Source organism: Sphaerodactylus townsendi, linkage group LG16, assembly GCF_021028975.2.
Source record: "Sphaerodactylus townsendi isolate TG3544 linkage group LG16, MPM_Stown_v2.3, whole genome shotgun sequence".
Taxonomy (NCBI): Eukaryota; Metazoa; Chordata; class Lepidosauria; order Squamata; family Sphaerodactylidae; genus Sphaerodactylus; species Sphaerodactylus townsendi.
In genome coordinates this window covers 7,171,096-7,197,494 of record NC_059440.1, presented here as the reverse complement: position 1 = coordinate 7,197,494, position 26,399 = coordinate 7,171,096, and the positions used below count along the sequence as shown (strand labels likewise).

General features: G+C 47.5%; 1 protein-coding gene across 1 annotated transcript in view; it reads right to left on the bottom strand.

The window, feature by feature from the left end:
- The window catches only part of ULK2 (unc-51 like autophagy activating kinase 2), an 89,661-nt gene extending 65,969 nt beyond the window's left edge, over positions 1 to 23,692 (bottom strand). Inside the window, exons 1-3 of the mRNA XM_048518821.1 lie at positions 22,184 to 23,692; positions 19,683 to 19,775; positions 13,597 to 13,638 (exon numbers count right to left, since the gene is read on the bottom strand). Of these exons, the coding sequence (XP_048374778.1) occupies positions 13,597 to 13,638; positions 19,683 to 19,775; positions 22,184 to 22,276 (228 nt within the window). The 5' untranslated portion in view covers positions 22,277 to 23,692. The remainder of the gene's footprint in view (positions 1 to 13,596; positions 13,639 to 19,682; positions 19,776 to 22,183) is intronic.
- Positions 23,693 to 26,399: the final 2,707 nt, after the last annotated feature.

Here is a 26,399-nt window from a genome sequence, read left to right as displayed (position 1 = left end):
GGAATACCAGGGTCACGACCCGGAGGTAGGAAATGGCAAACCATGAACGTCTCTTGCCTAGAAAAAATTATGGGGTCGTCATAAATCAACTGTAACTTGACAGGCAAAAATAAAAGTGCTTTCTCCCACGCAAACTTAATGTGTGCATCTTTGATCTAAGGGAAAACGGGAACAAAAACACGCCATGTTCAGCTTGGTATGTAAACTGCACTCCTACCTGAGGCTTATATATTCCTAGCACTGGAAGAATATATAGCTTACAACAAATGGTCAAATCTATTAAAAAACAACTCGCTTAAACTTTTTAGATGTTTGGCAACTGCTTGTTTATTACCTACAAACTGAAGAATATAAAAATTTACGTGTATATCTGCAATGTTGACTATTTAGAGAACAATGAATTGTAACTGAAGATAGAAAGACTTCTGTTGACACTAAGAGAGCTAAGAGGAAGTTCTCTTTGTGTCATTTTGCTTTCGATGAGTTCTTTTTATTCTCCTTTGAATTTCTTCATTTCTTTGTTTTTTGTTTCCTTTACTCCTTTAGCACTGTAATAATTCTCTTTTTTAGAGTTCTTTATTTCTTTTTTTCTTCTTTTCTTTTTGCAACAATTTCTTAATTGTACATGCATTTGTTTCTGTTTTCCTTTCTATGATACGTTTTTTGGGTAAGAATGACTTGATTAAATTTCTTACTACTCAATATATACATATATTCCTAGTACTGCACTACCGAGTATCTGTGCAAGTTGAAAAGTTGAGTCAGGATGAGTCCCATGGGTAAGTATTTGAAGACAGATAGTGGTTCTAATGGTAGGGGGACTGGATCATTTATTTACTTATTTATTTATGATTATACTTATAGACCGCCCTTCCCCGGAGGGTTCAGGGCGGTTTACAACAACAACAAATAATAACAAGTAATACGGCGGCACAATAAGTACCGGTGCAAATTAAAACAAAGCATTCAAATCATAATATAAAATTTCAGAATAGCAAACAGATGGTGCCTGATGGCTAAAACTCCTCTAAGAGGGGGACAGCAGGGTCCCAGCTGTTAAAAAGGAGGGGAAAAGGGAGGGGGGAGGGGGTATCAGCGGCAGGCCTCCCCAAAAGCCCAGCGGAATAGCTCAGTCTTACAGGCCCTGCGGAACTCATTAAGGTCCCGCAGGGCCCAGACAGCTGGTGGAAGAGCATTCCACCAGGCAGGGGCCAGAGCCGTAAAGGCCCTGGCCCGGGTGGAAGCCAGCCGCATCATGGAGGGGCCAGGGACTGAACCAACCCCTCCTCTGCTCTTTACTCCTTCTTTACCCTTAACTCTGCTAATTTCCTACACTGTCATAGCAATACAAGGAATCAATGGAAATTATTATGGAGAAACAGCACTGCTCCACCTTAACATGGAATTACAATCACTCAGGGTTCTTAGCTGAAACCTTATTCTCTTCCCGTTGGTGTAACCCAAGGATAAGCTGGCATTTAACTTGGGAAAAAAAATTTTTCCAGTCCATAAACCTTTTCTTCCTCAGCTATACAGAAGTGAACTCAATGGGACTCTGTTGGGCTCCAAATGTCAAACTATTAGAGTTATGTCCACTTTGCAAGGTTCATTCCAAAGGAGCGAAATTTCTAGGAAAGTGGCTCTTTTGGGCAGTTGAAGGCCAACTTTCTACTAACGTGGCTGATGATTAACCGCCAGGCCCTTCCCACCCCCCCACCCCCACTCCCCACAGCGCCTTGTCCAGAGCAGATGGAGCCTGCACAAACTGCCTTCAGCCCAGCATCCTCCCAAGCAGTAAATTACAGGGCTATTGACCAGAGAATAATCCATTTACCTTTGAAAAAGCAAGTGCATTCCTCCCTGGCACTCTGCTTTACCCAGATGATTACGTTCTGATGACAAAATGAGCTGGCTTAGTGGCACTTTCTCACTACTTCCTTCTCTTGTCTGAATGAAGTAGTGCAACAGGCTTTCGAAAAACAAACTATTCAGGATACCCAGACTACAATGCTTCACTAGTCTCCGCACCACAGGCACAGCTGTGTCCGTGCCTAGGAGCCAAACGGGCAAGTTCTAAAGAGGAATTGCGAAGAGACCATGTATTTTAAAGCCACACCCATTCAGATCTATACTCTGTGTGGCGTAGGAGGTTAAGAGCTCGTGTATTTAATCTGAAGGAACCGGGTTTGATTCCCAGCTCTGCCGCCTGAGCTGTGGAGGCTTATCTGGGGAATTCAGATTAGCCTGTACACTCCCACACACGCCAGCTGGGTGACCTTGGGCTAGTCACAGCTTCTCGGAGCTCTCTCAGCCCCACCTACCTCACAGGGTGTTTGTTGTGAGGGGGGAAGGGCAAGGAGATTGTCAGCCCCTTTGAGTCTCCCACAGGAGAGAAAGGGGGGATATAAATCCAAACTCTTCTTCTTCTGTGTGTTTGTGTGTACGTGTGTGTGTGAAGTCACAGTTGCCTTACTGCAACCCTGCATGGTTTTCAAGGCAAGAGAGAGATGGTTTGCCATTACCTGCCTCTTCATGGGCCTGGTATTTCCTCAGAGGTCACCCACGCAGATAACAGCCAGGGCCAACCCTGCTTAGATTCTGAGATCTGAGGAGAGTGGGCTAGTTCAGGGGTCTGCAACCTGTGGCTCTCCAGATGTTCATGGATTACAATTCCCATCAGCCCCTGCCAGCATGGCCAATTGGGAATTGTAGTCCATGAACATCTGGACAGCCACAGGTTGCAGACCCCTGGGCTATGTCCATTGCTCTCCTGGACTTCCCTGTGCCCCACTCAGGCTCAGACACCTGGAGCACTGCCTACCCTCCCCACTCAGCACAGCTGGGGAAGCAGGTGGCCACCCAAGCAAGCAGCACCCAGGGAAGACCATCCCTCTGGAAGAAGGGCAAGCCTGCTGACCAGATGTTCGAGGAACTACAATTCCATCAGCTCTGTCAACATTATTCAATTGGCCGCTGGTAAAACTGATAGAATGGACCTGGTAATCTGAACACCCATCCCACAGCAAGGCGGGGAGAAGCGACAATGCAAACGGCCCGGTTGCAACCCGGTCTAAATTTGCTGTGTGGAAAGGGCCTCGATGTATGCTCGCCCTGAAGAAAAGTGTCAGGAAAACGTGGAAACTAGTATGAAGTGCTTCAGCCGACTCTTTGTTCTGATGCAAGCTACACCTCCTCTTGTTTTCATTCTGATGAGGAATAAGAAGCAGGCAGATAGCCCCAGGTTCAAGCTCTACTTCAGTGTTTCCCAACCTTTTCGAGGTCAGGGTACCCTTGACCTCACTCTTCATATCTCACGGTACCCCTGCCGCCACCCTCCACCTTCCCCTCCCATTGCCCCTGCTTGCCACACACCCCACCTTCCCCTCCCAGGGTGAAGGGAAGCACTGGGGGTGGGGTGGCTGCTGACCTTGTGGCAGGCCCTGCCCCATGGGCCAGCTCCATGTCCTTGCTGGCACTGGTGGGAGACACCACAAAAATGAAGGGGGGGGGCGCGGTAGTGTTGCTGCGTTACCCCTGGGACATGCTCACGGCACCCCAGGGTACCACGGAACCCTGGTTGAGAATGGCTACGTCTACTTAAATAATCTGAGCAAGCCCATCCTCTACCTGAGGCCCCAGAAAGAGGTTCGTCACAATGCTGAGCTACCTGGATGGAACATTTGACACTTTTAAGCCAACTTCATATAATGGGAAGGGCCCACTAACTGAATGAGAGAGCCCGTTCTCTCCTGTGCTCAACCCCTGGCAGCTCGTGTGCTGGGCTAAGAGTCAGCGTGGGGTAGTCCTTACAGTGCCAGAGAAGGATTTGAAAGACCAAGGTCAACATTCTCAGCGGGTGACTTCGAGCAGCCTCACCCTCTTGGTTTAGCCAAGCTCAGAGAGTTGCTCAATTGATGAAATGCTGGTAAGGAGAACAATGCAAGCTGCCTCGGGAAGAAGGTGGAGCATAAAAGGAGTAAATGAAATGAACAAAACTCATATCTGGATGAAGCTCTAGAGCACAGCAGGGGAGCATGCTGGCAGGGGATGATGGGAACTGTAGTCCATCACATCTGGAGGGCCGCGAGTTTGACACCTGTGCTCTAGAGAGCTACTGCATTACTAGGCTACACGGACCAATAACTGTAACCCGACACCATATGTTGCTCCCACACTGACTCCTTTTTAGAAGAGTTACTTTTCGTCTCCCCCCACCCCCCAGGGGCCAGAGTTGTACTCTTAGTCTCTGCTGAATGAGAAAATACATAATGACGGGACTTCTGGGGCACTTCATTCCAGTCGAGCTTTTGTGTGCTCCTGACCGTTCTTGCTGAAAGGAGCATTTTTGCTGGCTGTAGAGTGAGGTTTTTCCCTCAGCTCTCGCCTACTCAGATAAGGGCAGAGGTGGGATCCAGCAGGTTCTCACAGGTTCCCAAGAGTAGGTTACTAATTATTTGTGGGTGCCGAGAGGGGGTTACTAATGGGTGATTTTGCCACGTGATTTTTGCCTTAGTTACGCCCCTCCTCTCAGCAGTCTAGCAGGAGGTGCGCCGGCGTGCGTGGCAGCCTGCGCCTGCGTGCATTCGTTTCCCGCCCAAGGACCGGTGCAGCGGCTGCGTCCTTGCCACAGCCCCGCTTAGGAATGCCCCACCCCGGAATGTCCGGCCACGCCCCCGGCGTGCCCCGCCCAGCCCCATTGGCGCTATGCCACAGTTTGAATCCCACCACCATGGGAACCTGTTACTAAATTTTTTGGATCCCACCACTGGATACGGGGGACCTAACATTTGACAAGTGGACTAGAAAGGGTTAGATACAGAACCACTAATCCTGAGAAAACCTAGGATCAGCCAGAAGTGGCCTCCCCCTCCTCCTTTTTCTTTCCGTTCTTTTACTTTTTATAATCTTTTACTTTTTACTTGTCTTTTTTAAAATTCTGTTTCCTTATGTTTTTCATTCTTGTTATCTTTCTTTTCTGTAAATTCCGTTGGTAAAATAATTATTTTTTAAAAAACACACACACATCAAGACAAAACAATCAAAATGCCAATCTGGCTGGAATCACTAAGGCAGGGGTCTGCAACCTGCGGCTCTCCAGATGTTCATGAACTACAATTCCCATCAGCCCCTGCCAGTATGGCCAATTGGCCATGCTGACTGGGGCTGATGGGAATTGTAGCTCATAAACATCTGGAGAGCCGCAGGTTGCAGACCCTTGCACTAGGGTGTTGTGGGTTTTCTGGGTTGTATGGCCATGTTCCAGTAGCATTTTCTCCTGACGTTTCAGAGGATCCCTGAAGATGCCAGCCACAGATGCAAGCAAAAGGTCAGGAGAAAATGCTACTGAAACACAGCCATACAACCTGGAAAAACCACAACACCTAAAATGACAATCCTTATGGATTCACAAACCCCTTGAAATAACTCTGTAGTTACTGTCATGGATGGCAGAGTATCTGCTTTGCAAGCAGAATGTCACAGGTACAACCCTCAGTCTCTCCATGTTAAGCAAGACCTTTGCCTAGACAAATGGACTCCACTTGTATAAAATAATCCAACCTACAAATGCTCTACATAGCTGCCTTATGGACACCAGCAGCAATTATTGGTACTGCTTCAACATTCACATATGAAGCAACGTGCCTATGTTGATAGCTCAAAAATGGGGAACGTGTCCAGATAAATGAATATTTTCCTGGTACTGTGCAGAAGAAGAAGAGTTGGATTTATATCCCCTCCTTTTCTCCTGTAAGGAGACTCAAAGGGGCTGACAATCTCCTTTCCCTCCCCCCTCCCAACAAACGCCAGGTGAGGTAGGTGGGGCTGAGAGAGCTCAGAAGAAGCTGTTACTAGCCCAAGGTCACCCAGCTGGTGTGGGGGGGGAGTGTACAGGCTAATCTGAATTCCCCAGATAAGCCTCCATGGCACAAGCGGCAGAGCAGGGAATCAAACCCGGTTCCTCCAGTACACCTGCTCTTAACCACTATGCCACTGCTGCCTCGAATAATACCAAATAATCTCCCGAGAAAGGTGGAGGAATTGTTTTGATATCAGATAATGGCAGCCAGAGAGGTACTAGCAACTAAATGGAAATCCGTAACATAGAGAACAGAAAACAAACTGAGAGAATATGCAATAATGGCAAAACGAACAAGCTTGGTAAACAGACGAGCAATCAAGTATTTCAAGAGAAACAGAAATTGTACTTTGTATACTATTTGCATACTGTTTCTTGAAAAGAGGAATAAGAAAAGTGATGACCATGGTAGATACAATGCAAATAAATTGATACTTCTTTTTTTAACTGTATTAAGCTCTTTTATATTGATGAGATTAAAACACGAGGTTTAAAAATAAAAGCTTAGAAGTCAACACAGAATAACAAGAATACTATTACTACAGAGTAGGATTCATAATTAATGTGATGAGCTTAGAAAATAATATCAATATTGGTATATTAAAACGCTTTGTAGTGAAAATATCTACAAGACAATTTAATTTAAAAACTGCAGATATAATCAAATGTCTGAAGATTTTGTGAAATGCTACTTATAAAATTTTAGAGGCTCTTTTGAGTTAAGGAATGTCACTAAAGTTAAGATCCAGTCTCAAAAAGCAATACTTGGCGGGCACTAGGACAGATTCTGGCGGGCACCGTGGCATCCACAGGCATTATTCACAACTTCAAGAAGTCTTTCAAATAGTTTATTGGAACTGCTTTTTGGACAAACTTTTAGTTTAGAGTTTTGTTTTGGTTTTACACTGGGTTTTTCGGTATGTATTGCTGTGCTGCCACATCGTGAGACTGCTAAAATGGGTCATACTGCTGCTATTTTAATTAATGGATCCCATGGTTTTTAATGATTATTCAATTGTCTTGTGCACTAGTGGCTAAGAGCAGTGGCTAAGAGCAGGTGCACTCTGATCTGGAGGAACCGGGTTTGATTCCCAGCTCTGCCGTCTGAGCTGTGGAGGCTTATCTGGGGAATTCAGATTAGCCTGTACACTCCCACACACGCCAGCTGGGTGACCTTGGGCTAGTCACAGCTTTTCGGAGCTCTCTCAGCCCCACCCACCTCACAGGGTGTTTGTTGTGAGGGGGGAAGGGCAAGGAGATTGTAAGCCCCTTTGAGTCTCCTACAGGAGAGAAAGGGGGGATATAAATCCAAACTCTTCTTCTTCTTCTACACCGCTCTGAGCCCTTCGGGGGTAGAACGGTTAAGAAATCGAATAAATTAATTTATCATCATCGTCATCATCATCATCATCATCATCATCATCATTATTATTATTATTATTATACTGGGTTGGAGTATGATACCAACTAACATTTGCCTTTGGGGGAGCAACCTTTGGAGAAATTCCTTAGAGAAAAACCACCACTGGATCAGATTATTCAGGTACCTCCTGGCTTTCCAACAAGGCATGGCTGGGTTTCCACATTCAACCTGGCTGCAGATCAGTCCACGAAGATAGCTCAACCCTACCTTTCCCCATGCCTTACATCTCAGACTAACAGCGTAATCTGTGAGGTAAAGGCGAAAGAGCTGTGGACCCAGCGTGACCCCGGGCCTGGTGTCATTGCCACTCCACGTGATGCAAGTGGAAATCACACCACCATGGGAGCAATTTAGGCTAGCACTGGGCAGCTGTGTGGCTCTGCAGTGTCTGGGCGCCATCACAGCCCCTGCACCGGAACTCCTCTGCCACAGGAGCTCACGCCAACAGGGGCATTCCTGGAGGTGGAGCCAACTTTATTCAGCTTCCTAAGGGCTTCCGCTGGCAGCGACTTACGCCAGCAAAAATGACAGTAGGGTAGTACATAGGGCAGTGGTGGCGAACCCATGGCAAGGGTGTCAGAGGTGGCACTCAGAGCCCTCTCTGTGGCACACAGAGTGCATCATGTGGGGGGGAAAGCACTGTTAAACCCCACTGATTTTTATGGGAAGAACTAAAGCGTGATCCTTTACCTGAGAGTAAGCTCAGTTGCTGGCGATGGGGCTTGCTTCTGAGTAAACCCTCCTAGGGTCGTGATTCACATGTTTGAAGAGTTGCACGGTTGCTTCAAAGCAAAGCCACTGAGTGCAACCAAGCTTACTCCTGAGTAACGCATGCCTTGGAGCCAACAGTTTTTTCTAAACTAAAACCTCAGTATTAGGGTTAAATTGCCGTGTTGGCACTTATTTGGGCACTCGGTCTCGAAAAGGTTCACCATCACTGACATAGGGGGTCTGTAGCAATGCTGGTAGAATTTATATTTATTTTTCTTTTCCACGCCACAGGGAAACCTCTATGGAGGTGGAGGGGCTGCACCGTCCCCAGCTGCCCCAAAACTATCCCGCTCGGTGGATCGGCTGCCATTCTACAAAGCACTCCTATGAAGACCTTTGTTCCATTTTGGCCAAAATAGGATACATGTTTGATAAATGCCAGCAGCATTTTGCTCCAAACGATATAGCAGGCTCACTGATCTGAGCAAAAAAACTATTATGCCAACATTTAACACTCGCACCTGCATTTTATCTGCTTATCAGCTTTCCTACCAGAAGCTCTGACCAAAAAACAATGAGGCCTTTCAGTGCAAAGTTAATGAATCTGTCAAAGAACTCGCTTCAAGGAGAGAAAGGCATTTTGTGCTTCGGACTACACCCTGAAGTTCAGTTTGTCAACTGCTGCCTCCAGGGATGTGAAAGTAAAAACAGTCGGACAGCACGCCGCAAGCCACATTCCAAACCAGAAGGTCTACCAGCTTCAGGTCTACCTAATCTTCAGGTCTACCACCAAGGACTGTTGTGAGGATAACGAGAGAAGTGAGACTCATGCAAATGGCACTGAATGTCTCCAAAGGCAGAATAAAAAAGGAAGACAGAAACAACTGATGTCGCTCTGGAGCAGCAGTGGCGTAGGAGGTTAAGAGCTCGTGCATCTAATCTGGAGGAACCGGGTTTGATTCTTGGCTCTGCCGCCTGAGCTGTGGAGACTTATCTGGCGAATTCAGATTAGCCTGTCCACTCCCACACAAGCCAGCTGGGTGACCTTGGACTAGTCACAGCTTCTCGGAGGTCTCTCAGCCCCACCTACCTCACAGGGTGTTTGTTGTGAGGGGGGAAGGGCAAGGAGATTGTAAGCCTCTTTGAGTCTCCTGCAGGAGAGAAAGGGGGGATATAAATCCAAACTATTCTTCTTTTTCTGCTCCGCTGGTCTCCTGAAACTAGCTTCATGACGTAGCAGGTCCTCTCCCTCACAACTGGTGTGCAAATGCCTCATTGAGTCATCACAGCTAAGAGCTACTGATGGAGCAGCCCTCCATGAATTTGCCTGACCCCTTTAAAACCACCAATCCTAGTAGCCACCGCGGCATCCGAAGACAACGAGCTTCACCAGGCGATTTCACACTGTATGAAGAAGCACTTCGCCTGGCCCGTTCCACTATTGGACCTTCTCTGAAAGAGTCAGGTGAAAATTCATTCCCTAAAGACAAGATACAAACGAGGCAGGTCAGGCTAGCCAGCCCAGACACAGACATTCCTGTTCTTCGAGGCTTATAATGTAATACAGTCTTGTTAGGTTAATGATGCAGGACCTGGTGTTTCGTAAGCGCCTGGCACAAAAAAAAAGGTTCGCTTTATTTTTGTCCGCTGCCATGCTCTTTCACACATATTTTGCAGAGACCAATTGCCTCAATGGAATCCCACATCCTGCCAAGTTTTACATTTCATTCTAAACACCCTTGCAATATATCCAAAAGGGATGACATTCACATATCCTCCCCCCTAGCACATAGCCAGGCTTTTAATTAAGTGAAAGCTGAAAGGAATGCAAACATGCCCCCCCCATCCAACTCCGCCTTTAGGCTCTGAGCGACAAGGCATTTTACAGCTCGCCGTTTCTGAGTCAGAGTCTTTCCAAGACGGTCCAGGGAAATATGAGCGTCGGGTTCCCAAGCAGCTTTCTTGTAAGGGAAGCTGGTTCTCTCCCTCCTTCCCTCTGAGAAGAGAGTTTGATGAGCAAGTCAGAAAAAGCAAGACCGGCCAGGAGTGATGACAGGATACCGGGAAGGCTGCTAAATGGCAAAGCGATCACTCAGAAGCTCAGCAGAAGAGCACGGCTACTGCGCTCAGCGCCTAAGAGGCTGCCGCAGAGGGACCAGAAAGGAAATGCACACGAATCCTGTTGGCTCACAAACCAATATGCAAGGCTCCGCAGGACCGGAAGACCGTTATTCTGCAGCGATTCCCAACCAGGGTTCCGTGGTACCCTGGGGTGCCGTGAGCATGTCCCAGGGGTACCGCAGCAACGCTACAGCCCCCCTCACTTTTGTAGTGTCTCCCGCCGGCGCCAGCAAGGACATGGAGCTGACCCAGGAGGCAGGGCCTGCCGCAAGGTCAGCAGCCAATTCCCGCAGCCCCCCCTGCTTCCCTTCACCCTGGGAGGGGAACGTGAGGGGGTGGCAAGAAGGGGCACTGGGAGGGGAAGGGGGGATGGCAGGGTTACCATGAGATATGAAGAGTGAGGTCAAGGGTACCGTGATGTCGAAAAGGTTGGGAAACACTGTTCTACAGCTTAGTTCTCACAGATACGATGGTCATCTTGTGCCAGCAGCAGTAGCGCCAGTTTAAATGGTGTGCGGACACAAAAATCCCCTGCATGCAGAAAGTTATGGGAAGAGTCTCTCTCCTCAAGTAGCTTTCCATATGGAGGATTTTTTTTTAAAAAAAACTAGCATTTCATCATCAGATTCCTTCGCAGTAGCCCAGAAACAGGCTGACCCACGTTAGTTATGAATGCAGGTGCTAGCTACAGCAAAACACGCAACAGACAACCAAAACACCACCCTCCCTTTCTGCTTTTCAACACAATCCAGCTGCCAACAGCTGTTCTGTTTTGCTTGAATGTTGTGTTACATCCATTACCTAAAATATTACATTGTTTTCTTCCCTGACCTTTCGGCAAAGCAGCTGCTAAAACAAATCTCGAATGTACCAAAACTACAGAGGGTAGGAGGCTGGGTTAGGACTAACCAAGGGCCAAAAGGTAAGGGGACCCAAACGGATCCTTTTAGCACACCAACTAGAGCTGGAAAAAATCTTAAGCGTGAGGCCAGCCGGGCTCTGAGATAAACTGACCCAGCTACACCTCCCTCTGAGACATCTATCATACAGAGACTGGGCACGCAACGGTTGGCTGCAGCTCTCCCAGATGGCAAAAGGGAAAGCCTTTCTGTCGGGATTTTACGGCCGCAGCCCCCACTGAGCCATTACAAATCTCTAGCGCTGATGCCACGTGTGGCGTCCTGTGTTCAGGAAACAATTTCTGGCACGCTGGAAAGGATGATGAGCGCCAGCTTACCTAGGGAATGTTCCAGCCAACTGCGATGACGACCGGGGACGGCTGGCATTGCCGACAACTCTGTCTCTCTCGCGCTCGCGCAAAAAAACACACACTTCAATGTTCTGGAGTCTGCCGTTTCGCAATGCAACGTGCATGTGAAAACCCTGAGCACTGAAAACATGAACCGGTGTTTGGAAGGGGCGCAGGGGGGAGAGAGATCTGATTTGCCTTCTGGGCTCCGAGGACTTTCCCCACTTGCCAGGGACAGAACCGGCTAAAGCCTGGATTGCAGATAATCTCACTGCAACAGATGCCAGATCTCTGTGTAACAATGGCAAGCATTCAGAAGCCTGTGACCTGTGTCCAGCCTGCAACTGACTCCTTACCCAGCACACTGTTCACATGCTCCGTTCGCTAATCAGACAGGGGCCGTGCATCTTCACCATTTCTCTGGCTTCAAAAAAGCTCCCATGACCAGCGACCAGGGGATCTGGAGCCCTAAAACTCATCTGGCTGATATGGAAGATGCACATTTAACAGAGCAAAAGGGGGGGGGGAGGCGCGTCACTCCACTTGTTCTCCACCCCAAATGGCAAGTTTATTTTATTTATTTATTTATTAGTTTGATTTTTATACCGCCCCATCCCCGAGGGGCTCCGGGCGGTGTACAACATAAAATTTCCAGTACAGCATAAAATCCTAAATTCCAAAACCTTTAAAACACCAATAAAATTAATAATAATCAGAGGCGTCCCGCAAAACCCCATGTTTAGTTAGATCCTCCCTAAGAGGGAGGGATGGCGAATCCCATCAGATGAAGGGCTTGGATGTGAAAAGCCAAGGGGGGGGGGGGCACCTTCAGCGGCTGGTACCTCCAAAGGCCCGGCGGAACAACTCCGTCTTGCCCAGTGACTGAGCAGCACTGTACAGGTCCAAAAACACCAAAGCAAGCAGGACTGGGGCCTCACGTTCATGAAGTCTGCTAATTTGCTACCGTAACAGAAAGAGGTAGAGGCCCAAGGACAAGGCATACAGGCAAATCCACCCAAAGAGGTGAAGATGGAAAGTGGGAGCCAGCAACTCGTCTGCCCGCGGCTTCTTCCTGCTTCTCGTCATTCTGGGACCAAACAGGACGACCAAATATATCTCATTTCTACCCCATTCCACAGCCTGAAAATTGGGGGATCAGAAAGAACCCCAACAAAAGGCTGCCCCGTTCGTGATGTGCTACCCATTCCCCTGGAGCTATGGCACTGCTTTTATACCAACTAGACCACAGGTGTCAAACTTGCGCCCCTCCAGATGTTGTGGACTACAGTTCCCATCATCCCCTGCCAGCCTCATGCTGGCAAGGGATGATGGGAACTGTAGTCCACAACATCTGGAGAGTTGCAGGTTGCAGACCCCCGAACTAGAGAATTAAGGCAGCTCAAAGGAATGAGTTTGAGGGATCCTGGGTACCAGAAGCTAGAAACTAACCTGCGCAAACCTGCCCTGTCATAAATACAGCTACGCTCAGCCACTGCGATCCACAGCGGACGGCATATGCATCTCCCTCTCCAAGAAACCCTGACAGAGGGAAACACACCACCCTGAACGTTTTGAACAAACAGCCTTTTCCTCCTGACACCAGGAAGCAGAGACTCTGGGCACCGATGGGAGTCGGAAAAGCGCCCAACTGATATATACTCTTATATCCATATTCCCACGCCAAAGAGCACACAGATTCCCAGTGGTGGGCCTTGCAAATGCTGTGGTCATATGCACTGAAATCCACACAAATGTTTCGGCAAACGCACATTTAGGATGCAGAAGGGACCAGGCCCAACTGACCAGCAGCCAGTTCCATTGTGACCGTTGTTGGTAGCTGTCGTGATCCAGTCCACAATCGGAAGCACAGCAGGCCTAACTGAAAAAGCAGGCACTGTTTCAGCTCTTAGGCCAGGCACCTGGGAACGCTCCCCAGAGACCCGTTCGTCCAGCCCAAAAAGCACACCCATGTTTTTCAAATTCCATGGCTTGCGGTACTTAGTGCTCTTTATAAAGAGCCCAGCTGCGTATATCTAATCATACAGTTCTCATCACAAATGCCTAGTTCACAAACCAAACCATTATTTCTCCTTAAAAAAAAAAAACTTTTCCTCCTGGAAGGGCAGAAGAATTTCACATCACAGCACAGTCCGATGGGTGTTTTTTAACAAGTGTATATGGTAACATACATATTTTAAAATTCTGTGAGAACTACACACCAGAAAACAAGCTTACCTGGACATCATAGAGAGCGACGATGTTCTCATGTTGAAGTTCCTGGGGGAAAAAAATAAAACAAGCAATTCAGAGTCCTGCGGCAAAAAACCAACCCTGTGAGGTGAACCAACACTCAGCAAAGGTTTCTTCATGGGTGACGGTCTGGATATGGGAAGCAGCCACCGGTTTTCAGAAGTCCAATCACTGTCCTCCGAATGCTTGCGGGATTACACAGTCTGCTTGTCTTGATTTCTGAAAGATGCGGAAGAGTTTGCATCCTGGGTAACATGGAGCACAAGAGCCACTTCTGAAAAGGCCCCGCACCCCCTGCCTCCATCAATCTAACTAAAGACAAAGGTGGGCAGCATAATAAGGCCTCTGCAGATGCTCTCCAACAGTTCAAGATGCTCCCCAAGACCTCCACAGCTCAGACCACTAGGGATTTCAAAGATTAAAACCAGCACTTTGCATAATACCCACAGTTAAATATGGAGCCAATGAAACTCTTCAACTCAACTGTTATGGTATCAAAAACAACAGCGCCCCCCCCCCCAATTGGGAGGGACCCAGGGCTCCATGGTATAGGTCCGTGGTGGCGAACCAATTGGCCATGCTGGCAGGGGCTGATGGGAATTGTAGTTCATGAACATCTGGAGTGCCATAGGTTTGCCACCACTGGTATAGGGCCACGGCTCAGTAGCAGAGTATCGGCTTGGCATGCAGAAGGCCCCAAATTCAATCCCCCAGTTTCTTCAGTTGAAAGGATCAGATTGCAGGTGACTATGACAGACCTCTGCCAGGGGCCCTGGAGAGCTACTTTCAGTCTGAGCAGACGAAACCTACCCTGATGGACCGACGGGCTGATTTTATGCACGGCACCTTCACGCGTGGCCCTCAGCACGCCTGCCTCTCAAGGCACCGCAGGAGCCATCCCCAGCTGCCTACAAACCTTTAATGGAAAACTTGATTTGAAAGTCACTGTAGCAGAAGGCTACGGTGTTTTAAAAGGCTTGCCGCAGATGCGCTCGCTGCACTTCACACGGGGCTGGATAATGCTGAGTGCCATCACGGCTTCGCTGCTTGTCAGAAAACCCCAGTGATGCTCAAGCAGCTGCTGAGCCAATACTGGGACGTGTCAATCCTGAGAAAGCCTTACAGCTGCTTTCAAAAAAAGGCACAACGCCACCCCTGGTGTGCGGGGGCGACTTCTGGAAGGCTCCAGCGTGGCAGGTTACAACCCTACAAAGAGGAGGATAGCAAAGGGAGAGGTGGGCACAAAAAGCCGCCTCCCATAGGAGAAACCTGGCACCCACAAAACTGTGCGATCTCGCTGCACTTGTGAGTTGCATGGACTGACAGCGAAATGCTGTAACTGTGTGAACTCTGCTGCATTTGTAACTTGCAGCGACTGACAACAGGTGAGGGGGGCAGGGCAACAGGAAGAAAATTAATCGGGAGAGAGCAGAGAATGCTGGTACTTCTGCTTCCGAGGTTGAAGGAGCTGGGGTGGGTATGCAATAGGTGTCAAACTTGGGGCCCTCCAGATGTTATGGACTATAATTCCTGTTATCTCCTGCCAGCATCATGCTGGCAGGGGATGATGGGGACTGTAGTCCATAACATCTGGAGGGCCGCAAGTTTGACACCTGTGCAATAAAAGCTGCCAGAGAGGGCCCTCAGACATCTCTCTAAACCAGGGGTGTCCAACTCTGGTGCCCCAGAAGTTCATGGACTACGATTCCAATTGGCCACGCTGGCGGGGGCTGATGGGAATTGTAGTCCGTGAACATCTGGGGTGCCAGAGTTGGACACCCCTGCTCTAAGCTATGTGGCTGTGCCCAGACCCCTCTCTCCTCCTCTTAGGCACAGACACAATAAAACCTTCAATGGAGCTCCAATTTGGAAATGGTGTCCAGCTGAACGGACCTCAGGAAATGGCTTTCCCACTCTACACGCCAAGATATAAAACCTCAGTTAAACCCCAATATTAGAGCACCAGCTTGAGGGACTCAGGGGCTTGAATTAATGGCTTGCATTTGGAAGTCACAGTGCACTAGAGCTAGATCAAGTCGGGAAGTGTTCAATCACAGGCTGAATGCAAGAGGAGGCTGAAGGAAGCCAGCCAAGGCACAAACCCGGCAACAAGCTGAGCTTGCACCCACCTGGGGTTTACCTGCAGCCTCCCATGACACCAAATGCAGCATCAGGGAGAAGTCTGCTGACAACTGCAGAAGCACCACGCTGATTTTCTGAAGAACATGGAGGCACCTCACTATGAACTTTATGAGGGATACCGCTATGTGCACACATGCATGTTTCATTTTTTTTATATTAACGACAGTATTTTGATCCAGCGAGAAGTGGGAAACTGTAGAGAACCCTACACATTATCCAGACATTCTACATATGTCACATAATATAGAGGAGTAGAAACACCACGACTCACGTTACTAACATTTTTTAAATTTTATCACACACGATACCTGCCACTGAGCCAAATGAAACTCACCAAGCAGTATTCGGCGGTCCTTGGCTGCTAATACAGAGGAAAGTGGTAGGAACGTGTGGGAAGCAGCACTTCAATCTATTGACCGGGTCACTCACTACCACCCCCTTCAGCAAACCTTACCGCTGCTCTGGGCTACCTGCCCTGCCCTCAGAAGCCACAGACCAACAAAGTTTAGGAAAGGAACACCACCAAGGGCCAAGGATGGCGCCAGAAGAGGCGTGCTGCAATCCAGCACACAGGGCATTTTGACAGCCCAAGCCAGCTGTCTCCAAGTGCCACAGCAACGACAAACACAAGAGAACACTCACCTGCATTCTTGCTTCTCAACCTTACTAGCCAACTGACACCAAAGGCCGCAGCACCTGCACACCACAGTACTCTCCAGCCTTATACTTGGTGACCAATTAGGAACAAGAGGTGGGGCGTGACATCACCTGGTCCAGCTGACTGTGTGGTCTGACATGTCACACAATTGCTGGGATGGCAGAAGCAGGATTCTGGTCTTGTTGAGATAGGGCAGGGGTCTGCAACCTGCGGCTCTCCAGATGTTCATGGACTACAAATCCCATCAGCCCCTGCCAGCATGGCCAATTGGCTGATGGGAATTGTAGTCCATTAACATCTGGAGAGCCGCAGGTTGCAGACCCTTAAGATAGGGGAAGCAAGGGGGCTGGCCACCACTGGCACAGAGTTCCAACCGGTATATTCTGCGACCTTTCCTCCCCTGAGTGTCTTTAAGAACACAATGATTTTGCGGGAGGAAAAAAGAACTATGAACAAAACCCAGAAGTCAATTTTTTTTTGTTTTCCCCCTGCAAGATCCGCAAGTGCTCTGAATTTTGCACACAGAAATGCAAGAAAGTATACAGGTCACTTCTGATTTTCAGAAAACCAATGTATCTACTCAAAATTCCCCCAGTTAATTTTGCTTCTCCCTTGCGAAAACATGCATTGTGATGCCCTTTTATTTCCCCAAATTTCCCCAAACAGCATCAAAACCAAACTGGGAACACCAATGATGAAAATGGTCATGTCTTTGGCCGTGCTGGCAGGGCCTGATGGGAATTGTAGTCCATAACATCTGGAATGCCAAAGGTTCGCCACCACGGACATAAGACTCTCAACATCAACGTATAAAAATCAAAAACTTAAAAAAGGGCACCTTTGTTCATTCCTGCCAGAAATGAGTGCTGCCACCAAATCTATTTCCCTATAGCTCACATCTTTAGTTCACAAAAAAACCACAGCTAACCACAAACTGTTCATTCTGGATCCATTCACATTTTACTTAAGCCTCTAAGTCAGGGGTGTCCAACTCTGGCGCTTCAGGTGCTCATGGATTACAATTCCCATCAGCCCCTGCTCTAAGTTATCCCAAAGCACAGAAGCTAGGGCAAATTTCATCAGCCTTCCAAAGCTGCCACCCACACTATCCCAAGTCAAGAATAGGAAGAGATTTGGGTTGGGTTGTTTTGTTTTTTTAAAAAACCACTCACTACAGTCACAATAAAAATCAAACTGCACAAGATGGTGTTGGCTCTATGACTACACAAGAGACAAATACAGACAATGTGCATTCTTCGCTGTGACACCTGCCCCTCCAAATGCTGCACAAGTAAATTCAAAATTTTTCATCCAGAAACACTGGTTTTTGTTACTGGTGTGTGCATATTGCAAACAAGTTCACCAAGCTTATGCACGTTTGCTTATTTCACATAATGATTATTCTGATTATCAGAGACTAGCATTGAAGAGCTGCAAGGCATTCTTCCCCCAATGGCTGGAAATCTTATTCAACCAGCCCACTGGTTTGGGAATTGCAGCGGAGATTGACAATCTACTTACAAACACTGCAGCCTCACAGAATATAAAACAGGAAAGAACACTCTTGCTGAAGCTAAGTAGGTTTGGATCTGGTCAGTCTCTAGATGAGAGATTTCCTGGGACCTCCTCCACCCCCATCTTGCGTTCCATGACAGAAGAAATATGTAAATATAATAAGAATAAACACTTAGAAACATGTTGTGTTTTAGAGGTTGACTTTGGGTGCATGTGAATAAAGAAAGCATACAACATTTTTACTGAGATCTCTCAAGGCAGACAAAAGGACCAGAAACTTGTCTGTTTGTGTAACCCGGGGGTCTTCAACTCCCATCAGCCCCTGCCAGCATTGCCAAGTGGTAGGGTTCATGGGAATTGTAGTCTATGAACATCTGGAGGGCCATAGTTTGAAGACCCCTGGTATAACCAATAAAGGCAAAGATTCTCACTGGATTTTGCATATGGTACCAAAGTCTGGGCTGCCTGCTATCTAACAAGCTCTCAATTTGCTCCACAACTTTTTATTTCACTACTCATTCAACCAAGTTGTCACGAACAGCCATTAGATTCTGTATGAGCAACTGATGGAAAAGTCCCTGCTTTGCAAACAGTTTATGCATTTGCCTCTGAACTTTCCCACACTTGTACAATGGCAACAAAAAGTCTTCCCTTCTCAGGAGACTATAGTAGTTTCAGCAACTAGAGAGGCCGAACCATTACTAATTTTTTGTTGGGGGGGGGGGGGGGCAACTCCCATCTTAAGTTTTAAGGCTTCAGGAAAACTCAGGGGGAGGAATTGGAGGAATTCCAACTATAAAGGTTAAGCAGACTGATTGTTATGGGCTTTCCGGGCTGTGTGGCCGTGGTCTGGTAGATCTTGTTCCTAACATTTCGCCTGCATCTGTAGCTGGCATCTTTAGAGGTGTATCTCAGAGATAAGGCACATTTCTCTCTGTGATACACCTCTGAAGATGCCAGCCACAGATGCAGGCGAAATGTTAGGAACAAGATCTACCAGACTACGGCCACGCAGCCCGGAAAACCCACCACAACCAGTTGAGTCCAGCCGTGAAAACCTTCGACAATACGTTAAGCAGACTCTTCTTGCCCTTATTGAAGTACTAGTGCAGCTATTTCAGGCAGATGTCAGTCAGATGTCTCGGCTCATCAATTTTTGCTTTCCACACCTGGTCTGCTGATATCCCTCTCATTTACTGAGTTAGATTGTTCAGTCTTACCGTGTTTCCCCGAATATAAGACAGTGTCTTATATTAATTTTTGCTCCCAAAGATGCGTTATGTCTTATTTTCAGGGGATGTCTTATTTTTTCTGTGTTCTGTTCATCGGGCGTGCTTCCAAACAAAAACTTTGCTATGTCTTACTTTCGGGGGATGCCTTATATTTCGCACTTCAGCAAAACCTCTACTATGTCTTATTTTTAGGGGATGTCTTATATTTGGGAAAACAGGGTATTATTAGAGCCCCTTGGGGATTAGGCAGTCTATCAAATATATTAAATAATTGTGATTATGATGATTAGACAACAATGAGAGCAACTGAGGTGAACTGGTGAAACAGCTACTTCTAGAACTGGGTGAGCAGCTCAGCCTCTGCTTCCAGTTCTTTGGCCTTTGCAAGGAATAAAAGGCATGAGTGCTGGGAGCGTCTGTGACTACTCAGGGATGAGTGGCGAGCTCCCCGTCTCCTTCAGAAATGAATCAGGAAGGATGACAAAACAGACCTCCGACGCAATCACGAACGACGACAAACATACCTTTAAAATTTTTATCTCTTTCCCAAGCAGAATCTGAGACTTCGACAAGTTCTTCTTGTTAATGCTTTTAATAGCCACTTCCCAATCCGTTTTCTGGAAAAGAAAGGGACAAAAGAATGGCGTTTTAGATTTCAGCTCCGCAATGAAAGGGAGGAAGCCAACACCTGGACCCATTCACTTTCTTATTGGTGTGGATGTAGGACCAGATTTCACTGCCAAGTGAGGCCAGGAAAGGAAACTTAGATGACGACATGCAGCTAGCAGGGACACCAGCCGGCTTGCGCGACAGTCATAATCGATCATTATCTTCAGTGCAGTGGATGGGAGGGACCACTGGACCCCTGAGGGCCAAATCAAGTGCACCAAATGGAACTTGAGAGCAACAGTGGCGCAGTGGTTAAGAGCAGGTGCGCTCTAATCTGGAGAACTGGGTTTGATTCCCCGCTCTGCTGCTTGAGCTGTGGAGGCTTATCTGGGGGGATTTAGATTAGCCTGTGCACTCCAACACACGCCAGTTGGTGACCTTGGGCTAGTCACAGCTCTTCCGAGCTCTCTCAGCCCCACCTACCTCACAGGGTGTTTGTTGTGAGGGGGGAAGGGCAAGGAGATTGTAAGCCCCTTTGAGTCTCCTGCAGGAGAGAAAGGGGAATATAAATCCAACTCTTCCTCTTAAGAGGTTAACCCAGAAGAGGAAGTGGCATTTGTTCAAAAGCTCTTTTACAGTGTAACTTTGAAGTCAACACCCGCCATCTGCCATCCCCTTCTCCTCTGAGGTCGATGGCACAGGTGTGTTCTAAGTCTGACCACTGTTAAAGCTAGAATTCAAATCCCTGCTACGAAAAAGTAACCCAACGATCCTTATTCCATTTTTAAACGTTCACCAAAGGTTTCTTAGGTGACCTCTGCAATATTATCAAGGCTTTCAAGAGGAATATCTGGACTCGCACGTGATCACAGATTACAAATGTCCCCAAGCATTTTATTCCACAGCAGCTAAGGTCTATACTCAAGAGACTTCTCTCCAACCAGACATAAGAACAAGACTTTTTTCCCCCCAACTCTCTCACATTGTTACACTTCAGGTCTTCCACCATTTCAAAGTTTGATTTTCATTTGCTTGGAAGCGTAACCAGCACAGCTAGTCATGTTTTCGTTACACAACACTTTTTCTTTGTATCAGTCAGTCGGTGCTGTGATCTTTGAATCACAAACATTTCTGAAGAACGCAGCGAAGAAGGAAAACACACACACACACACACAGAGCTATTTCAGAAAGCAAGAAAATTCCAAACAGCCTGTTCGAGTTCCACAAACACTTGCAACTCTTTAATTTTGTTAATAGTCTTTTAAAGATTTCTATAAGCCAATTATGCACACACACAAATCAATGTACAAGGCATAAGCAAAGCTGAACAAGACCCCGCCCCAAATAGCTTATAATCTACCTTTTGAGTATGGGTTGGGGGAGAATAATAAGGGATTCTCTCTCTCTTATTCTCCCAGTGTTTGGCAGTACATGCTATCCAATTTAATCTGATCTCTTGACACTAGGAAATGCCAGCTTGGCCCAGGCCGCTTAGTAAGCCTGCGCCAAAACAAGTTTACAAAGACTCCAGCACAAATATGCCACTGAGGCATACATTCATAAAAGCAACCTTTTTTAAAAATAAAGAACTAAAGAAGTATGGAAACCACAATTAGGCTGTATGAAAGGTAGACTTTCTTTCCCACAAGGGATACAAAACAGATGCTCCCTTCCTTTTTAAAAAAATTCCTAAGAACGCCTTGCATAATAAGGGAAGTGATGGGAAAAGGAGACACTTATGAAATCAGAGAAATTTCAACCAATCTGAACAGCGCCAGTTTCCCAATAGATCCGAAGTACCCACGTCAAGGGAGCGGGAAAAAAACCAAATCAACAAAACGCTGATGCAAAAAATAATCTTCTCTGTCCTAAGCTGACGTCTCCTTGGCTCCCACCTCCCCCACACTTCAAGCCTGAAGAGACCTATAAGAAAAGGCAGAAAAGGGGGTGGAGAAAGAGCCCCCCCCCCAGCTAACATTTAGCAAAACACTGCAGCTGAACAAGGAAAAACAAGACAGGAGCCCAGCACAACAGACTGACATCACGCCTTTTTCGATATAAACAAAACAGGCGTGGATCTTACAGAAATGCAGACTCCGTGGCCGCCCCATCCGTGCCACAAAGCAATCCCCAAAGGTTGGCAGTTTCTGCTGGAACACACAGACCTCAGCAAGCTCCCCGGAAAGCTCAAAGATGCCTTTAAGCAGCTGCAAACCATAAATGCAATAAGGAATTGCTGTATAGAAGTGGAGAGGAGGGGGGGGGCAGTTAAGGATAAAGGAAGATGCTTCCTGGTTGCACTGGGATCAATCTATCGATCCCGATCCCTCCTCCAATATCAAAGACACACGGAGCCCAGTCCCCGCTCTCTTTGGGCAGGTGTCCAGCCACCAAAGACCTCCCCGGTTGCTTTTACCTTGCGGTGCCGACCTTTGAAGACCACAGCAAAGGCTCCGTGTCCTATCAGGTCCTTCTTGCTGTATTCAAAGTCCCCCACCACCTCCATCATCCCCAGGGGGGCATGAAGCCCTTACAATTCAGGAGAGGAGAGGGGGGAGAATCAAGGAGAAAAGGGGGGGGGCGGCCAGAGGAAGCTAAACCAAGCTCACATCAGCCCCCGGCCAGAGGGTGGGAGAGACAGGATGCAGGAGAAAGGGGGAGTCTGCGCCTCTCTTTCCTGGCTGGCCCCAAGGGAGAAAGGGGGGGCAGCTGCCATCGTGACGCTCAGGGAGGTGCAAGCCGCCCCCCCAGGCAAAGGGAGTAAAGGGGTGCTGGCCGTCGGCTCCGGCTTCCCAATAGCAACCTCCTTTTCCGGGCATGGGGAAAGGAAAGGGGGCAGGTGGGTCAAGACGTGCCTGTGGGGGGGTCAGGCTTCCTTGGGAAAGGGAGGGGCGGAGAGCTAGCTGCAGAAGAGAGGGGTCGTGAAGAGTCCCTCTCTGGGCTTTATCAACAACAACAGCAATTGCTGCTATTATTATTATTAAAGGCAAAAGGCTTGCGATAAAGGAAGTCACCAGGCAATGGCGGTACATGGGGATTTTTAAGGCTACCTAACATTGACAGGGGGGCGGGCGGGTGAAGGGCAGGGGGCTATAGCACCTTTCCCAGGGGGTGAAGAGTTTCAAGGGAGGGGCATCTTCAAAAGGTAGATGGGCTGCTACGCCAAGTCCCTTTATATGCAACAAAGCCACCCCAGGAAGGGGACAGCGTTAAGGGAAAGGGGGGGTTCAAATAATACAGCGTTTGCAAAGAATAAAAGCGATTATCCTTCTCAGTGAGAGTCAGAAAGGGGGACTAAGGTGGGGATGGGGGGGGTGTTGCAATACAATGTTGCAGACAGAGCAGGGGGCATTAAAGACGGTTGCAAATGGGGCGGGGTATTAAGACACCTCCACAGGGGGGGGCAGAAACGCACCCCTTGAAGCTGGAGCGCTGACCCTGAGTACAGAAGAGGGGGGCAGAGGCGGGAAGACCCCTTAAAGGGGGGGGAATCTAACAGCCTCGACTAGCTGACCTCTTAGGGGATCAAAGCAAGGCACGAGACACTTTGTGGGGGTGTCCCCGAAGGCCTTTTTGGAACTGGGGACAAAGGGGGGAAATGGGGGGGGGGGCGCAACCCCCCTCAGAGGTGCCTCCTCACGTCCCACTCACATCCTCGCCCTCAAGTTCTGGTCTCATGACTATGATAAATATTGGGGGGGGGGATCCTCGCCCCCACCTCTTGACTAGGCTGGGGGCTCCCCAGACCCCTCTCCTCCTCCCCCGCAAAACTAAATAAAGACCGGGCCCGACTCCTCCCACCCCCCAGGCGGCTCCTGGTCCCAAAATCCGGCTATTTCGGAGGTGGGTGGGTTGTAGCTCTGCAGGCCGCCGCCTCTGGCTTCTCGGGCTTCCTCTGCCTCCAAGACAGCCGCCCTCACCGGCGTCCAGCTGCGAATGACGAGTCCTCCGCGCGGACCCGCAGTTCTTATAGGACGCATCGCGCAGGCGTATGACGTGGAGCTTCCTCCGCCAAAGAAAAAAAAAATAAGCGGACCGAGGAGAGGAGGAGGAAAAGAAGTGCGCGCGGGAAACTTGGCGCCGCCTCTCGAGGGTGGGAATTGTGGAAGGTCGAAGATCGTATGGAGGGGCTGTTGTGTTTTACCGTTAAACAGAGATTTACAATAATCTTAACGAATAAAATAGTAAATAATGAAAATATAAATGAATGATACTTAAATAATAATAAAAAAGCAATACACAAATAACCTCACCAGCCCACACACAGATCCCCAATGGTTCTGTTTGAGAGGCAGTAGACCTCACTGAGGCAAAACAGCCATATGAAAGCTCATACATGCAATATAACAATGCAAAAAATATAAATATGCTCATCTTGGTCTGCAACCTGCGGCTCTCCAGATGTTCGTGGACTACAATTCCCATCAGCCCCTGCCGGATGGGAATTGTAGTCCATGAACATCTGGAGAGCCACAGGTTGCAGTGCAATAAACTACTAAAATCAGTGTCTGACCTTTTTTCCCTTATAAACTTTTTCCTTATAAACTAAAATCAGTGTCTGGCTTTTCCCCCATAAAATCGCAATTTAATTGGTTGACTGACTTTGTGAAACTTAATTACGAAATTTAAACATTTTTTCCAAGTATAAAGTGCAGCTCATGAACGTACCCTGTTTCCCCGAATATAAGACATCCTCGGAAAATAAGACGTAGCAGAGGTTTTGCTGAAGTGTGAAATATAAGGCATCCCCCAAAAGTAAGACGTAGCCAAGTTTTTGTTTGGAAGCATGCCTGACGAATAGAATACAGAAATATAAGACATCCCTTGAAAATAAGACATAGCGCGTCTTTGGGAGCAAAAATTAATATAAGACACTGTCTTATATTCGGGGAAACATGGTATCAAGTTTTGGAAATGCAATTGCAGTCAGTTTCTCACATACTCTGGAGTTGTAAAAAGTCTGTTTCTGTAATTTATACTGGAAGCTGCAACAACACGATTGCTCTTACACACGCGCTAACTATCAAGTTTCTCTCATTCAAGAGAGGAGGCTATGGATTCTTCTAGGTCTTTAGCTTTCAAAATGGGCCTCTCTCTTGACAGCAACCATCTCTCAAAATGTCTCTGACAATCAAGGCCATCAGCACTGTAAAACCATTAACACCTCTGCGAACCACCAAGCAACATCCCCCACCCCGCCATCTTTAACAGCAGAGGTGAAGCCCTGCAACAGGTTACACTTTTCTAGCACGACTGTAAGCATTATGTATTGTCAAAGGATTTCACAGCTGGATTCAACTTGTTGTTGTGGGTTTTCTGGGCTGCAGACTTCTAACAGACTTCTCTCTGAGATACACCTCTGAAGATGCCAGTCACATATGCAGGTGAAACGCTAAGATCTACCAGACCACTGACATGCAGCCTGGAAAACCCACAACAGCCAGTGTAAGCATTATATTTGCCAGTGGTATCAAACTGCAGAGGTGCAGGCCTGGTAGAGGAAGTTGGCTCTCCCTTCTCCCAGGCTCTTTACTGCTCAAGCCCTTGAGAAACCACATTTTAATTTTCTTACTTAATTACCTTCCTGGCTGCATAGATGTAGTTTATGGACATCACAAGATATATCACCTGTGGTTATTTCCTTGGACCTATTACACCTTCCATACCTTGGTGTTATGTGAGACATTCGTTTCGTTCCCTATTTTTGGGCCGTTCAACAATATTCAAACCACCTTCAACGGGGGCAGAAAGAACCTTCCTCTCCACCATTATTTTAATCTGTGACTGCTTGTTATGATCTGATTGTCTGTGCATGACAGGATGTTATTAAAGCCACATATTGCTCTCCATTGGTTTGTATCCTTGAAGAATGCACTTCTAATAAGCATAGGCAGGGCTAAATTGCTTAAGGCTCTTTGGGAGAGTTGCTCGCTCCTGCTGTCCTGGAATCCCTCTTCAGTAATCCTGAATATGCAGAGCTGGCTAGGATTGTTTGTTATAAGGAAAGAATCTCTACGTGTATTCAAAAACACTTGACCTTTTCACATAAGCAACTGGGACACTGTCATATGTGCAGCCTGTACCTTACATCTGTGGGTAGGGAAAGCATGCTCCCTGCAATACAAGAACATACTACTGTTACCGATGGGAAAATAAACAAAATATTTTCCTGAAGTCAGGTTGCCTGGCTACACTGGCTCCCTGCCCGGATACAGAGACCTGTGTGGTTCAGAAGCCTTCATAAGGTTCACAAAGAATGTATATGCATGATTGTGCCAATGGTATATGATTTCCCTTGTGTTTGTGTCATTCTAGGATGTAGTAAAAGCTCCTCTTAGTTAAGTTTATGCCTGCAGTTTAGGATTTTAGTTTAATAAGGTTCTTCAGTTAGGTTAAGGTTCTATTAGTTTTAAGCGAGCCCTGCCAGTAGGTAGATGTACAGTCCTGCCTATAAGTATAAGTATGTGTGTTTATCCTTTAAGGTTTTCCTAATGTTTAAGTTAGAAATGTTATTTTTGAAATTTGTGTCTGAGAATAGTAAAAGCAATAGCCAGTTAAGGTCTGATATTAAGTAACCAGGAAGTTGGCTCTGGAATGTAGCTCAGACCAACGCCCAGCCGACTCTTTGATAA